The 14,493-nt window shown below is 40.1% G+C and overlaps 5 protein-coding genes across 5 annotated transcripts; 3 read left to right on the top strand and 2 right to left on the bottom strand.

Moving 5' to 3' along the window:
* Positions 1–3: 3 nt before the first annotated feature.
* Positions 4–1,086, bottom strand: LOC124202872 (THUMP domain-containing protein 2-like). The gene has a single exon (XM_046599363.1). It carries the CDS (start codon positions 1,084–1,086, stop codon positions 4–6), a length of 1,083 nt encoding a protein of 360 aa, XP_046455319.1.
* A 908-nt stretch (positions 1,087–1,994) lies between these two features.
* Positions 1,995–4,840, top strand: LOC124201982 (serine/threonine-protein kinase PLK1-like). The gene is made up of 10 exons (XM_046598246.1): positions 1,995–2,284; positions 2,362–2,592; positions 2,658–2,875; positions 2,947–3,036; positions 3,097–3,255; positions 3,329–3,537; positions 3,605–3,763; positions 3,832–3,985; positions 4,047–4,293; positions 4,355–4,840. Exons 1-10 carry the CDS (start codon positions 2,198–2,200, stop codon positions 4,571–4,573), a joined length of 1,773 nt encoding a protein of 590 aa, XP_046454202.1. The 5' UTR covers positions 1,995–2,197; the 3' UTR covers positions 4,574–4,840.
* Positions 4,841–6,394: 1,554 nt separating this feature from the next.
* On the top strand, positions 6,395–8,190 carry LOC124201981 (DNA-directed RNA polymerase II subunit RPB1-like). Its single transcript, XM_046598245.1, has 2 exons — positions 6,395–6,481; positions 6,635–8,190. The coding sequence occupies exons 1-2, from the start codon at positions 6,478–6,480 to the stop codon at positions 7,690–7,692; spliced, it is 1,062 nt and encodes a 353-aa protein (XP_046454201.1). The 5' UTR covers positions 6,395–6,477; the 3' UTR covers positions 7,693–8,190.
* A 2,989-nt stretch (positions 8,191–11,179) lies between these two features.
* Positions 11,180–12,525, bottom strand: LOC124201978 (neurotrophin 1-like). The gene is made up of 5 exons (XM_046598242.1): positions 12,421–12,525; positions 12,262–12,326; positions 12,142–12,203; positions 11,950–12,077; positions 11,180–11,881 (listed from the first exon to the last, which is right to left on the bottom strand). The coding sequence occupies exons 1-5, from the start codon at positions 12,433–12,435 to the stop codon at positions 11,405–11,407; spliced, it is 747 nt and encodes a 248-aa protein (XP_046454198.1). The 5' UTR covers positions 12,436–12,525; the 3' UTR covers positions 11,180–11,404.
* Positions 12,505–14,160, top strand: LOC124201979 (protein spaetzle 5-like). Its single transcript, XM_046598243.1, has 3 exons — positions 12,505–12,648; positions 12,738–13,135; positions 13,215–14,160. The coding sequence occupies exons 2-3, from the start codon at positions 13,112–13,114 to the stop codon at positions 13,809–13,811; spliced, it is 621 nt and encodes a 206-aa protein (XP_046454199.1). The 5' UTR covers positions 12,505–12,648; positions 12,738–13,111; the 3' UTR covers positions 13,812–14,160.
* The last annotated feature ends 333 nt before the right edge of the window (positions 14,161–14,493 follow it).

The following is a 14,493-nucleotide window of genomic DNA, read 5'->3' as shown; positions in this document are numbered from 1 at the left end:
ATCTTATATTGGACAAGTAAGTGTTTTCTTCCAAGTCACGATTGCAGCTGGTAAGGTGCCGAGTCGCAATGGGTGTTGATTGTGCAGGGTCCAGCAATCCGGACACAGATCGATTAGTGTTTGTCGTAACTTTTCGCTGATCAAAATACCAACTCTTCCTCCAGGTTTAAGAACAATGTCAACTGATTTCACAATACTTGTTAACAAACGCTGGATTTCCTTGAATTCACCAAACTTTCGGCCGAAAGGAACGTCGCACAACACCACATCAAACCACTTATCTTTAAAAATGATGCTGCGAGAATCCCCGCAAATCAAATCCACGTGACGAAAAGCAAGGCTGGTACTCAAATTGTCTTGGGCAAGTTTAAGTTGCAATGGATCACAATCAACACCAACTGCAGCTTTGCAATTAAACTTCTTGATAGCTTCAACCAGAATTGTGGCAGCTCCACACATGGGATCTAGGATGACATCTTTGCTAGACAGATCCACTGCCATGCACATTGCAACACATACTGTAGATCTCACAAGAATATGATTCAGATAACTCCTGTCAGATAACGGTTTCTTGGTAACTTGAAGTCCAACGGTCAAGAAACTGTCATTCAGATGGAGGAAAATTTCAAGATCTGGATCTCTAACATCGATGACACATGAATCTAAATGTTGCATGAAAACACTTCCTACCAGAGATGACACACGTTGGAAGTTGGATGCTTTACGGAATCCACCAGAGAGTCTGGAATTGATTCTGAACTTTACAGCGCAATCACTTTTTATGTTAGCGATTTCTTTCCATGTAAGCAGGCAATCACTGAAAAAGTTACTTGTATTGGATAGTTTACAAGTGAGCCAATCTTCCAAGAGAGAATCTTGAATGTTGGGTTCTACTTCAACATGAACTACTTTAACGAAAAGTCTTTCAACAGTTTTGAGAACCAGAAGTGAATCCAAACTACCTTCCTTATGGAAAAACACTTTACCAACCAATGTCTGTTGCAAAGTTGTCAATGGCAATACTTGAAGTTCCTTTACTGCAAAATAATCTAAACCAAAACCAACCGTACAAAAGAAATCAGGCATACTGAGAAATCTGTTCCCATTTTTATCTGAACGAATGTGATACGGAGAACAACAAATTCAAAACGCGTTTTTTTCTTTTCTTAATATGCTACGCGGGTTGCGAGACCATAAAAGTCGTCTGCTGAAAAAATAAACAGTGTTGTAGTATTTTCTATTGATTGCCGATAAACGTATTTATATTAAATTATAGCTTATTAACCGCTTGATCAGCCTTAAATTTATTTTAACTTCTCCCGAAACAAATAATTAAAAATATTTAGTTCCAATATTGACAATCTTGACAGCTTGTCGGTTTTGTTTTGAGTAGGGAACGCCATCTGCACACCGAAGCCGCAATCGGCAATCGCCGCACATCGGCAGGCACCGGCACCTAGTAGAGGAATTTCGTAATTTTGAAGAGAAGAAGAAGAAGCTTTTTGATAAAGCGCGTGGTCGTGCCGTCGTGTGGTTTTATTTATAGTGGTTAATTAAGTCATACCTAATTAAGTGTATAAAATTAGTTTATAATAATATTTAATTAGTATTTAATTATTATTTAATATTTAATTAGTTTATATAATCATCGAAAATCCGACTAACGTCGGATTTTCGGTGTTGGCGCGTGGCGATGTTGGACTGTTGGTAATAAAAACGAACAAACTTGAGATTGCTTTGATGTCGTATGACAAGTTCGGTCCTGTCGTCCTTCTTGTAAATTCGCTGTTTCACGATGCGAGCGATTATTCATCGATTATTTATTATTTAACATTTTACTTTATTAGTCAAGTTGAGAATTTAAAAAAATTCAATTTTGTTATAAGGTGCGCTTAATCCGCTAGAGGCAGCGAATTGAGACAACAACGCCAACGGAATAGAACGAAATTACAAATAATCCATTCCTTTCGCCTTTCGGCTTCCTGAAATAGAGGTAGAGTAGGCTATGGCCCTTATGGCGGGATTGGCGGCTATGCTATTGTTTATGGAATTCTTTCTTCACCACGTTACACGTTTCGTGACCACAGATTCGACACTACGTTCGCTAGCCGTCGGTCCGAAAGTTTTTAACTGCCACGATTTTAATTCCTATCTTATTATTTTATTCTATCAGTGTCGATTTTAATTGAACTCCAAAATGAATTCCATTTTGAAAACCATCCCTGATATTCTTCTTGATCCTGTCACGAAAAAACGTTACGTGAGAGGCCAGTTACTTGGAAAGGTAATAAGAGAAAAGTTAAAGTAATGCAACTTAGCAATTGTATTAACAATTGGTTTTAAACTTGATTGATTAACTAGGGTGAGTTTGCCAAATGCTATGAAATCACAGACAGCGCTAACAACCAGATCTTCGCTTGCAAAATCATTTCCAAGCAATGTTCCAAGCAGCTAAGGCAGCACCAGAAGGATAAGTTGACAAAGGAGATTTCCATTCATCGCATGCTGGTCCATAGACACATTGTTGGATTTCACAGCTGTTTTGAGGACAGCAACTTTGTCTTCATTGTTCTGGAGCTTTGCAAAAGAAGGGTAAGTGCACTACCATTTCATTTGTTTTTCGAATTAGTTTTTTCAATGTTGTGTTACTTTTTTAGAGTCTCATGGAGTTGCACAAAAGAAGAAAGGCGATCACTGAACCTGAAGCTAAGTACTTCATGAACCAACTTCTTCACGGCATTAAGCATCTCCAAAAAAACAAGATCATACACAGAGAATTGAATCTGGGTAATCTTTTACTCAATGATGACATGGAGCTGAAGATGGGAAACTTTGGCCAAGCAAAAAAGTTAGATTTTGATAGTGAAAGGAAAAAGTAAGATTGACATCTTTGTGCTCACTGTTTGTTAGCTATGCTACATGTTTTCTCTACGTAACTTTTGATAGGACTCTGTGTGGCACTCCCAACTGCATTGCACCCGAAGTTTTGTGCAAACAAGGTTATGCAGTGGATATCTGGTCTGCGGGCTGCATTTTGTAAGTTTTATGTTAAACACACAGTGTTGAGATTTATATTTACTTTCTTACAATCCCTAGATATACTTTATTGGTTGGGCATGTTCCTTCTTTTGAAATAGAGTCATTGAAGGATACATACAGCAAAATCTTAAAGCACGAGTCTCATGATCCCTCTCACTTGAGTTCAAAAGCTAGAGAACTAATTTTTAAAATGATTCAACCAGATCCTAGCAGCCGGTTAGTAAAAATAATTACTTGCATTACCCATAGTGTTAGTTTTCATTAAATTTATGATTCTCCTTCTAAACAGACCAACCGTGGATCAATGTTTGAGGGATGACTTCATGACTCAGGGTAACATGCCTTCACGCCTGGATTTGTCTTGCTTGACTATGCCACCGCGACTTGATCCCCGCCTTATATATAACACCCTTGTTGATGCCCTCAACAAGGGTTTTATTGCCGTCCGTCCACCTCTTGGCGACAGAAAACGGGATGTTAATTCAATGAAAGTACAAGGTATAATGATTTAACCATGTTTTCCGTTGCAATTGCTTGCTACATTTCATCCTTCGTGTTATCACAGGCGTCAAGGCAGAAACTGTTAATACACCAGCCACTGCCGACGCGCCACTTACGGCCGTTTCATCAATCCCATCGCCTCAGCAACTGCTCCGTGACTTGGAGCAACAACTTTTGAAACTGTTAACCTCGAAACCCATCAAAAGAGTTCCATTCCTCATGGGTAAGATTTTTTTTCCAAATCCGCTGAAGTAATCAACTAATTTCATAGAAACTTTGTTTCATCTTTAGATGAGGCCGAAGATCCCGCTGCCATTCCGATGGTGTGGGTTTCCGAATGGGTCGACTGTTCTGACAAGGGCTTTTTTGGTTATCAGTTGAGTGACGACACGATCGGTGTCATTTTCAAGGATCACACTAAGCTGTTATTGCACGTCGATGGAAAGTAAGTTGGAGGGATTTTTCGTTTTGAATTTTAAACAAACTTATCTTTATTCTTTCTTTAGAGCCATTCAGTACGTTGAACGAGATGGTATTGTAAAGTACCACTCACTGGACAGCTACCCTCCTCAGTTGGAGAAAAAGATGAAGCTGTTGGCTTACTTTCGGTCGTATATGCAAGAGAATTTGATCAAAGCTGGTGGCTCCATCCTTCCGAGAAAAGGTGACGAACTTTTTAGTCTACCATTCCTTCGACAGTGGTTCATGACCTCGCGGGCCGTCGTAATGCATCTCGTCAACGGCACGTTACAGGTAAATCATTTTCGGAGGATTAAAATGCTTCAACTTACCTAATTCTGTCACTATTCTACAGGTCAATTATTTCCGAGATCACGTCAAAATTATTCTGTGTCCTTTGATGGGAGCCGTCTCAGTTATTGATGAAGACAAAAATTTCCGAACATTCCGGCTCACATCTTTAGCCCAATACGGTTGTTCAAATGATTTACTACAGCGGTTGGAGTATGTGCGCGAAAAAATTTCGTTTCTTTTAGCGCCCAAGTCGCAGACTCATGGAGTCCGCGCCAAGTGATTTTTTCTTTTTACATACATATTTCTTTTTAATGTGGACATTCGTCCAAATGCCCTCCCAGCTCTTAATGTTTTATTCTTCAAATTTTTATAATTTTTTTAAATGTGAAACTGCCTCGTGTTGTTTTTAAAAGTTAAATTTAAGATCTATCACTAGTCTTATACTTCAAATACTTTCTCTTTAACGGTTTTTCGTGATCAAAATGATAGATAACCCCAATTATTCTGTTACCAAAATTAAAATAATACACGTAATTTTTTAATTATCGATCATTCATTCCAATCGTGCATCGCGTAATAACATATCAATACAGCAGACGATTCGAGTAGAAATGTAACCATGAAAAGGAATGGCCGAATGGGTTTATTAAATAGAAAATTCTACTTTGAGAAAGAAGAAAGAAAGAATTGGTCATAAATCATTTGCGTGTGTGTGTCTGTTCAATTGTGCATATATTACGATTTTCGTTTCTTTGTTTTCTGTGAAGTAGTTAAGATGTAATTATAGCATTTTGTGATAAGTGATTTCATCATGCTGTTGTTATTGGATTCACATCTCTCATGTGGGGAATCTCGACTTCATCTTCTGGGACACTTTGGTAAGCAACATGTCCATTTGTATTTCTTGAATATAAAAGTAGCCTTAGTGAAGTTCTGTCAGGTTTGCCTAATAAACATTTTGTCTTACGATAGGTATTGCAGTGAAAGGATTCAGTTCTATCATATCTCAAGTTGAAATAAAGTTAAACAGATATATAGACAGGCTGGCAATCATAACAAATTAGTTTTGAGTAATTTATTGTTTAAAAAAATCTAGACCAAGATCAATTGCAGTGTATGAAGTTTATCGCAACTGCACAAATGTGTAAATATGAGCTGTACATGTTTCATAGAATGTAAGTTTGACGTAATTTCATCTCAAAGTCTTCATTATTTCCCTAAAGTTTTCTCATATTTTTTATGTATAGAGAAAATAAACTTTACATACAATTATTTGTCTTCATAACAATACAGCGAAATTTTTGAAATCTCAGATATTACCATCAATGCTCCAATGGTGTTCCGATTCGTATGAAATGCCCTGGCGGATTGTACTGGACTGTTGGCACCGACAGCTATTATTATCCAACGTGCGATATCCCAAACCAATCCAATTCAAACTGTCGCAAGGACACACCCTATTAAACAAAAGATTCAAATAGTCTAGTCTGAGTTAGTGTCAAACGGAAATTTGTTTTTTAATGATTTGAAAACATTTAGATAGAAATAGAATCTAGAAGTCTATTCCATATTTCAGCGGCAATTGATCTGTCAATCTCCGCCCAATAATATGTCTTTAATCATTAGATTTTTCTTGCTTATCACACAAATACACATATACTTCAGCAATCTAACAAGCATACACATTTTTCCGCTTTTTGTATGATCCAATCTAGTTAAAAATAACGCGTTTACCGTGTTAAGCCTGTAAGCATCTTACAAAATCTTATCGCATATACAATAAAACAATTTGACCAGATGATTCGAGAAGCGAAAAGGGCCAGTTATTATGTCATTAGATTTAATTTCATAAAGTTCTCCACCGCAAGCCACAATGCCAGATGTAAATTTCTAAAATGAAAAGGTCCACGAGAACGAACCAACGTGACGCCCACAGCCAATTACGTCACGCCCTAGAGGTAGGGTTAGAAAATCTTGACTCTTACCTCATGCGTCGCACGTGAAGCCCTAGCCTAAAGCATGCCCAAGGCCGTTTTTTCCCGCTTCAGACGGATAGTGTGCTTTATTCGAGACATATAAAAAGGGAGAAAGAGGAGTGTGTCTCCTCCACACGACATCAGCAGCAGTACTTCAGTATGTCATCCGCTGTTATCATCTATATCAGAGTACTTTCAACTCGCTACTATGGGTAATCATTTAACTTTAATTGCAGTTTAGTCTTTAACTTTAATTTCTTGTTTGCAACTCTCACATGTTTTTTTAAAGTTATGTTTAAAAAAAGTTTGCTCACTAATTGTGTAAACGACATATATTAATATGGTTTTGTTCATGTTTTCTTTAGCCAACTATGGCGTCATGCTGCTGTTGGCGGTTGCATCAATGATGGCCGGATCGACCAAGGGAGGACCTGTTGGCCCGTCTCCTGTTTACGCCCCCAAGAAGGCAGAGTACGCCACCGAGGCTCCAAAGTACTACACCACAAAAGCTCCTGAGTATTATACAACGGCATCCTACTACACCACCAAAGCTCCGGAGTACTACACCACTGCAGCCTCCTACTACACCACCAAGGCTCCCAGCTACTACACTGAGGCTCCCAAGTACTACACAACCAAGGCTCCAGAATACTACACCACTGCTGCTTACTACACCACCAAGGCTCCAGAATACTACACCACTGCCTCCTACTACACAACAAGAGCTGCTGAGTACTACACAACTGCCTTCTACTACACCACCAAGGCTGCAGAGTATTACACTGAGTCCCCGAAATATTACTCGGCTCAAAGCTACACCAATGAAGCTTTCAAGTATCATGTTGCGCCAACATACTACACCACAGCTGCCTCAACTTACTACGCAGAGCCGACTTACTACACCGAGGCACCTCAATACTATTCAGCCCTGAGCCACTACGAGACCGCCGTTCCAGATCACTACACCTATACTGAGGCAGTTTACTACACAGAAGCGTCAGAGTACTACACCACGACATACGCCGTTCCGAGCTACTACCCTGAGGCCCCCAAGTACTACTCCGCCCCGAGTTACACCATCACAGCGGCTCCTTACTACACCACTAAAGAGCCTAAGTATTACGTTGCCCCTACTTACTACACCACCTCTGCTCCGTCTTATTACGTCGATCCGACCTACTACACTGAAACTCCGATTCACTACTCAGCCGTGAGCCACCATGAAACTGCAGCACCAGCATACTACCCTTCGTACTCTGAACCGACTTACTACACCGAGGCGCCGAAATATTCTGCTCAGAATTATTACACCACGGTTGCCCCGTCTTACTATTTTGATTCCCGTTACTACTCTTCGTATGCCCAGCCGAATTACTACGCCCAAGCTCCCGCTTATTACTCTCCTTCCAGCTATTACGGATAAATTAATCAAAGCTGGTGGCTCCGTCGAGTCCGTCCAAGTTCCGAGGTAAAATGAAAACCTTTTTCGGCTACCATTCCTTCGGCAGTGGTTGCAAACCTCACAGGCCATCGTAATGCATCTCGCCAAAGGCATGTTACCTGTAAATATCATATTCGGAATATGATTTACCTGTAACATGCCGTTGGCGAGATGCATTACCATGGCATGTGAGGTTTGCAACCACTGCCTAAGTAATGATATCCTAACAAGGTTTTCGTTTTCTCTTTGAAGGACGGACTCGACGGAGCCATTAGCTTTGATTAATTTATCTTGTTGCATGTACTCCCGAAATTTAACAAACATCTGCATTTTTTTATTCAACCATGGAGGGTAGCGGTCCAGTGTGTAGAAGTTTTCGTTGCCATCTTCTCCAACGTACTGAATGGCTCTATTATGTGTGCATGTGTAGAATCCCAAGTATCGGTAAGATTCGAAAAATATACAAAAGCGTAACCATGATTTTAGTAAATATGACTGATTCATTTTACACATTATGTCCTGACTTCTTTCTGGTTCCTATCGGCCTACTACTGTCCCGGTCTGTCCCCGTCCGGCCGTCCCTGCTTCGTGACTCATGAGTTGTGCTTTAGTAGAGAGTGGCAACACTGTTAATCAATGATTAGGGAATTTTCAACCCAGTCTGCTGTTGCATGATAGACGGACGAAATAACGAATCACTTTTAGTTGAATTGAATTAAGTTAAATGTCGGGTTTCGATTTTGAGGAATCTCCTTTTATTATGCATTCTAGAATTAGTAGTAACAGTAAGGCTTGGTCATGGTTTACAGGGTTAAGGCCGTATCAGGGTGGCCATATTGTGAGTGTTGCCAAGACAATGTAATTCAACTGACTTTGTTTTTAGTATTTGCACGTATTGAGTGAAAACTTAAATTTCTCTTCTGTGATTTGTAATATAGACAAGTCTTGAGCTATCAGATGCTATTAAAGAAGTAAAAGCAGTAAAATCTCGGTCTCTGGTTAAAGCATGGAGTTGATGTGTGTCAAGAATTGCAATGTCAGTGGGTAAGACGAAGCAGAAGTACCACAACAAAAAGAAAGTTAAAAAAGTAAATTAATATAATGCAAAATTTCAGGTTTCCAAATTTGATGATATTTGTGCTCTTCACTTCTCTTCTTCACTTCTGGCTGAAATGTCTTCCCGAGTAAGCAATAAGGAAGTTCAGGAACTGTTCTGCCATAACAGAAACTGAAGTAAGTTTCTCCCTTGAATTAACTTAATTCTGTTTTGAGAATCACACTAACTATTTCTCAAGTTTCTATAAATGAATTCAAAATGATTGAAATTCAAATCAAAGCTACTATCCTCCGGGATGCTGCCAAGCAAGAAGGTCAACATAATTTGAAATCTGAGAAAGACAGCCTGTCTTACTCGTAGAAATTTTTCTCTGTGTTCTGAAGAAACTGCTCCTTCTCACCTCTCAAATGAAAAAAATTTCATTTACATCAGCTCTGCAATTGGCAGACCAGTTTTAATTGTCTTCAAGGCAAGCAATTACTTAACATACTGTTTTGTGTTTTTTGTCTCTCTTATTTTAATTTGCTCTTATTGGCTAAAGGGATTGACGAAGGGATTGCTTTTGAATTGACCCCTGGTACTGAACTTGCAACTTTGTTATGCAAAAAATATGGTACAAAAAATCTGAATTAAAATAATTAATTTAAAATAAATTAACGTTGTATTGTTGTGGAATTTTTAGTAAAACCGACACTTGAATTTGGAAGATGTTCTCCGCATTATCAACGACCGGGAAGTCACCATTAAAGATCTTGCATGAAGGTATGAATATTTCTTTTCAATCAAATCGCATCATCCCTGTTGACTTTAAATGAAAAAAGGCTGTTCCGGTGCACGTATTATATCCGAAACGAGAACCCCTCTCATAGGAAGACGCTTCTGATGATTGCGACAATTTTCGTAATCCTAAATTCGCATAGTAACGTTTAAAAATATTGAGGGATTATTAGGTGAATTTTAAAATTGCTCTTTGTTTTTAATTTCGCTTCATTTGAACGAAAGAATATTTAAGGATATTTATGATATCGTCCGACGTCCGAAGAGTATTGCTGTTCAGGCCTTTCCATTTTATCGACATGCGCTATTCAAAAAAGTTATTCAGAGTCGAAATTATGTCGCAAAAATCTATGAATTACATATTGCGCTAAATATGTAGTCATAGTAAAATTCTAAAGGTAAAAAGCTCGAACGACGCATCCGCACGATCCAGGCAACTTGAATTTCAGAACTTGAATTCAATCAGCCTGTTCTTGCCACATTCCCAGTCCGCTGCATTCAATTATTAATCTTTTCCGACTAAGAATTTGCTGTCCTGCTATCAATATTTAACATGCGTCGCAGCACATTATTTAAATTTTACTGAAGATTGACTACTTACTTTCTTCTTTTGGTCTAAATTAAGTAGAAATGAAGAAAAATTGGTTTGATATTTGAATTACGAATTTGTATTCATCAGACTTGACACTGTTTTAATTCATCACTTGCGAACACTTTGCTGAACAGTTGCTGGACTTGTTGGTTTTCGATCCAAAAATGTGAATGTTCGCAGACAACCGTCTTCTCTCGTAGTTACTGATCGCGGCGATGGACATTGGACACGGAGGGGCCAAATATTCATTACCATATGGCATCATGTATGCAATCGGCATTGACTTTAATTCCTTCTGGTCCATTTAAACTTTCTTTGGGTTTCCTGATCCAGTCGGATTTTGATAAAAATCATTTATTTCAACCTGAATTTCACTTAGTTGTGTTTGAAATTCAAGAGTTGCAATCTCGCACGCCTCGATTCGGTTTTCCAGTTGCTCGAGACGATCCATCATATTCGGAAACAAGTCAGGGATTGATGGTATTACACTGGGCGGAGATGGATAGTGAAAAGCTTGATGACTTGGAGAAGGAGCAGGGGATTGTAGACGTGGATGGTAATAAGTCGGGTGCGGAAATGGATTGGATACTTCCTGTAGATCTCCAAAATCCATTAGGTTCTTTTCTTTTTCGGGACTTTCCACTTCATTTTTATCCCAAAGAAAAGGCAACAAAGAAAAAACGCTCTTGATTACTTGTTCGGTCATTTTGGCGTATGGGTAGACAACCTGAAGTGTAAATCTAGTGATTAGTACTGCCATTTATATAGACTTGTATACCTCTGTAAACTATTGGCGTTCATTTTTCAGCACATTGTCTTTAACATTATTAATTAAATTTTAATGTAGCAACAGTTATTTTGATTTGACTGTAAATTAGAAAATATTTCGCATTATATTCAAACTGTTAATCGATAATACTTTGAAAATATTGTCGATTTTGGCTAATCTAATGATCTGATAAACAGTTCCTCTGGCGTAAGTAAAGAGAACTGTGTAAACCCTAAACTTCTGAAACATTAAAAAAACATGAACGTTTCGTTTCGTTCATAAATACTTTTTGTATTTCGTTTGATACACAAGAACTCTTAGTGGCAGGCAATCAGGACGAGAATATAGGAGAAGAGGAACCACAAACGATAACTGTGAAGAAGAGGATGTTTGGACGGTTGACGGTACCGTTTTCATTTGAAGCAGTCCCTCTCGTTACTTGTCGTTTCTGGTATTACCGGTCGTTTGGGTGGTGTCTTGTATGGGGGTTCAATGGAATTTAGGCCTTGACGGCGGGAATGTGGCAGGAGCAAGCCGATGGCAACTTGTAGGTGTCGACGAAGATGCCCTTGTAAGAATCGCACGGGTCGAAGGAGAGCATGCGATGGACGGTGTGCTTCTGGAGGCACTTGCTCAAGTGGCAAGGGGCCAACGTGCGGCAAGCGGCTTCGGGGAACAAGCAAGTCTCGGTCCGCTGGGTCTGGGTGTAAGTCGGCCAGGCGATGTCCTGGACGATGACGCGCCACTCACCGGCCGTGTTCTTGGCGCGCAGGGGACGCGAGTAGGCCACCTCGCTGGGGCAGATGAAACCCTCACCACCGACCCAGTTGCCCTGGTCGAACTGCTTGCCGTTGTAGAAAGAATAATCGAATTTCTCCTCTTGTTCCTTGCTGACGCCATCCACCAAATCGTTGGCTGACTGGTCGGCCACGTCGGCGTATTTCTTCAACACTAAAGGATCGTAGTCGATGGCGTACTGACCATCGCCCAATTCAAAAAGGTATTTTTATTTATTAATTAATTGATTCATTTGAAATTCAATACCTTGACTTCGTAGGTGGGGTATTCCTCGTCGGTCAAACACCAACCGACCGTCGCGTTTTCAGCGCATTTGGGTGCGGCTTTTGGGTCGCAGTACTTGGGGTAAGCGGGGTATGATGGGTATGATGGGTCTTTGGAATATTGAAATCAAATTTATTTTCATGTTTTGATTAATAATTGTCAATGTCAACTTACAAGCTGATGGTTTGCTGTAAGATGGGTATTGGGGCTCGGGGTACGCTGGTTTGTAAGCTGGTCTAAAGTCAAGAATCAATATCAGTTAGCAAATACTGGTCTAACTAAATAAGAAGTTACCTGTACTGTTCCTGGGCAACCAAATCTTCAGCCCAAGCGCCGACAGCGCAAAACATCAAAATCGTCTGTAAAATTAGTAAATCGAAATAATTTTTAAATGCTCTTCATTGTTCATCGTTTCAGGCAAATAGCAGCGAATCAGTCAAAGATTTGACTTACCACTGCCAAAGACATGTCGTATGATTTTACTTTAAAGGAGATGAAAACTCGGCGAAACAATCAAGAATTGGATATGTGAGCACAGAAAGCTCCTGAGGTGTTCTGTGTCTTACACCAACAGTTCGGGTCTTTTTATACTCAGCTTTTCGGTCCAACTACGCCACTCTTACACGCAGTCGTCGTCACAACACCAATCGCAATCTTGACGGGGCGGTTCCCAAGTCTCAGGTAAAGATCTCATAAACACAAATTTTTGTTAACTTTCGCCAGCTTGTTGCCTTCGCAAAATATTCTATATCGGTTTTACTCTTTCACAGTGTCTTCAACTATTCCCGAGGCGAATTCACTTTCCCTGGACTTCTTTAACCATCGGTATAGACTAGACTAGCTAGACTGATTCTGCTGTTTTCCCCGTGCAGTGATGTGCTTCCTGTGGATGAACTTGGCTCATTTTAAACGAAACTAACGTACAGAGAAAGCCGAGAAACACATTCATGATTTCAAGGCGAGACTTTCAAAAATCCCACCATCTGGTGGGAGTAGAGCCATTGGTTAAAATGGAACACAGCGTAACAAAGTGTCCCGGTATAAAAGCCGAGACGGTCACATCAGTTTAACACATCGCCCCTTGCAGTCGATTCTTCTTCTGACTTTCTGTCTCACAGTGTAAAGTCAAAGTCAATTCGAAATCATGTCTCTGTCCTACCACTTTTTGGTAAATTATTCCAATCCATTCAGCAGCCAATCTTTTAGTCTTTAGCTCAATCTAATTATTAATTATTATCACCATGCAGATGTTGGTGAGTTTAGGTGTTGTGGCCGTGATGGGCAACAATTACAAGCCGCCCGCCTATCACCAGCCGAAATACGAACCGAAATACGAGCCAGAGATCCCGGCCTGCTCCAAGAACACGACCAAGAACTGGTGCCTGGAGGATTCCGAGTACCCGGCCTACGAAGTCGTTTACGAACTGGACAAGCACTACGAGGCCGTTGTGGCTTTGTACAAGAACGTCGTGGCCGAAACGGCCAACTCGGTCGACACTTTGACCCAATTGGTGGACGAGACTTACCTCTGCCCCAGCGCCACCTCCTACGTCCAGCCGCTGCGTGCCGTCAACACCAAAGGCAAGTGGCGTGTCATCATCAACAAAGTCGAGTCTTACGGCATCAAATACGATCAACACGCTCGCATCGAAGAATGTGAGGCCGACGCGGCCGGAAAGGCCTGCCCCTTGGTCCCCACCTGCTACGAGTCCAAGTGCCTCCAGAAGAGCATCTACCACCGTTTCCTCGTCTACGATCCCACCGATTACTATTTCCCATTCGCCATCGAGACCTTCAAGTTGCCGGCCTCATGCGCCTGCTTCGTTGGAGCCTTCAGCCTCTAATTCAATTTAATTAGTTATTTTCTTTTATTTTTCTTTCTTCCAATTTTCGGCTAATCCCAATCCAAAATTGTCATCATCCAAGGGCTCCCATCAGTCACCAAACGATCCCTGTGATATCATTCGTGTAAAAACATCTCTGCGCATCACAATCGACTCCTTTTTCAACTGAAAAATGAAAAAAAGATTCGAAGTGGAGCGCAAAGGTTGGCGGTACCATACCTTTACCCAACATCAACGCAGTCCCTCGTCCACAACAACATCGTGGGTTTTATTTAAAACAAAAAATAGTTCTATGCATTTCCTTTAATTATTTGACTTTTTATCAGACAATAAATTTCCAATTTTTACTGAAAACTTTTGTCCAATTTCCGTCCTAGTCGCTCATCCAGTTTCTCTTACATTTCGATTTGATTGACTCTTAATTCACCTATCGAGTTTTCAGTCCTATACCGAGGGCCGACCTTTGCGGTTGTTTCTCAACATACATTTGGGGCATTGCGAAAAAAGGGAAATAGTAAACGTAACTACATTTAGAAGAAGATCGTAAACGTAAAGATATTGGCGTTTTGGCATGGAGACCGTAAAGATTGCTGTGTTATTTCAGTACGGCTAATGTTGAAATCGTGGTGATTTGAAATATCCTGAAATTTACGAACAAATTCGGAATTCTATATTGGTAAAC

This window comes from Daphnia pulex, chromosome 9 (genome assembly GCF_021134715.1).
Source record: "Daphnia pulex isolate KAP4 chromosome 9, ASM2113471v1".
NCBI lineage: Eukaryota > Metazoa > Arthropoda > Branchiopoda > Diplostraca > Daphniidae > Daphnia > Daphnia pulex.
Note: the sequence above shows the minus strand (reverse complement) of the source record. Positions and strands in the feature narration are given on the sequence as shown.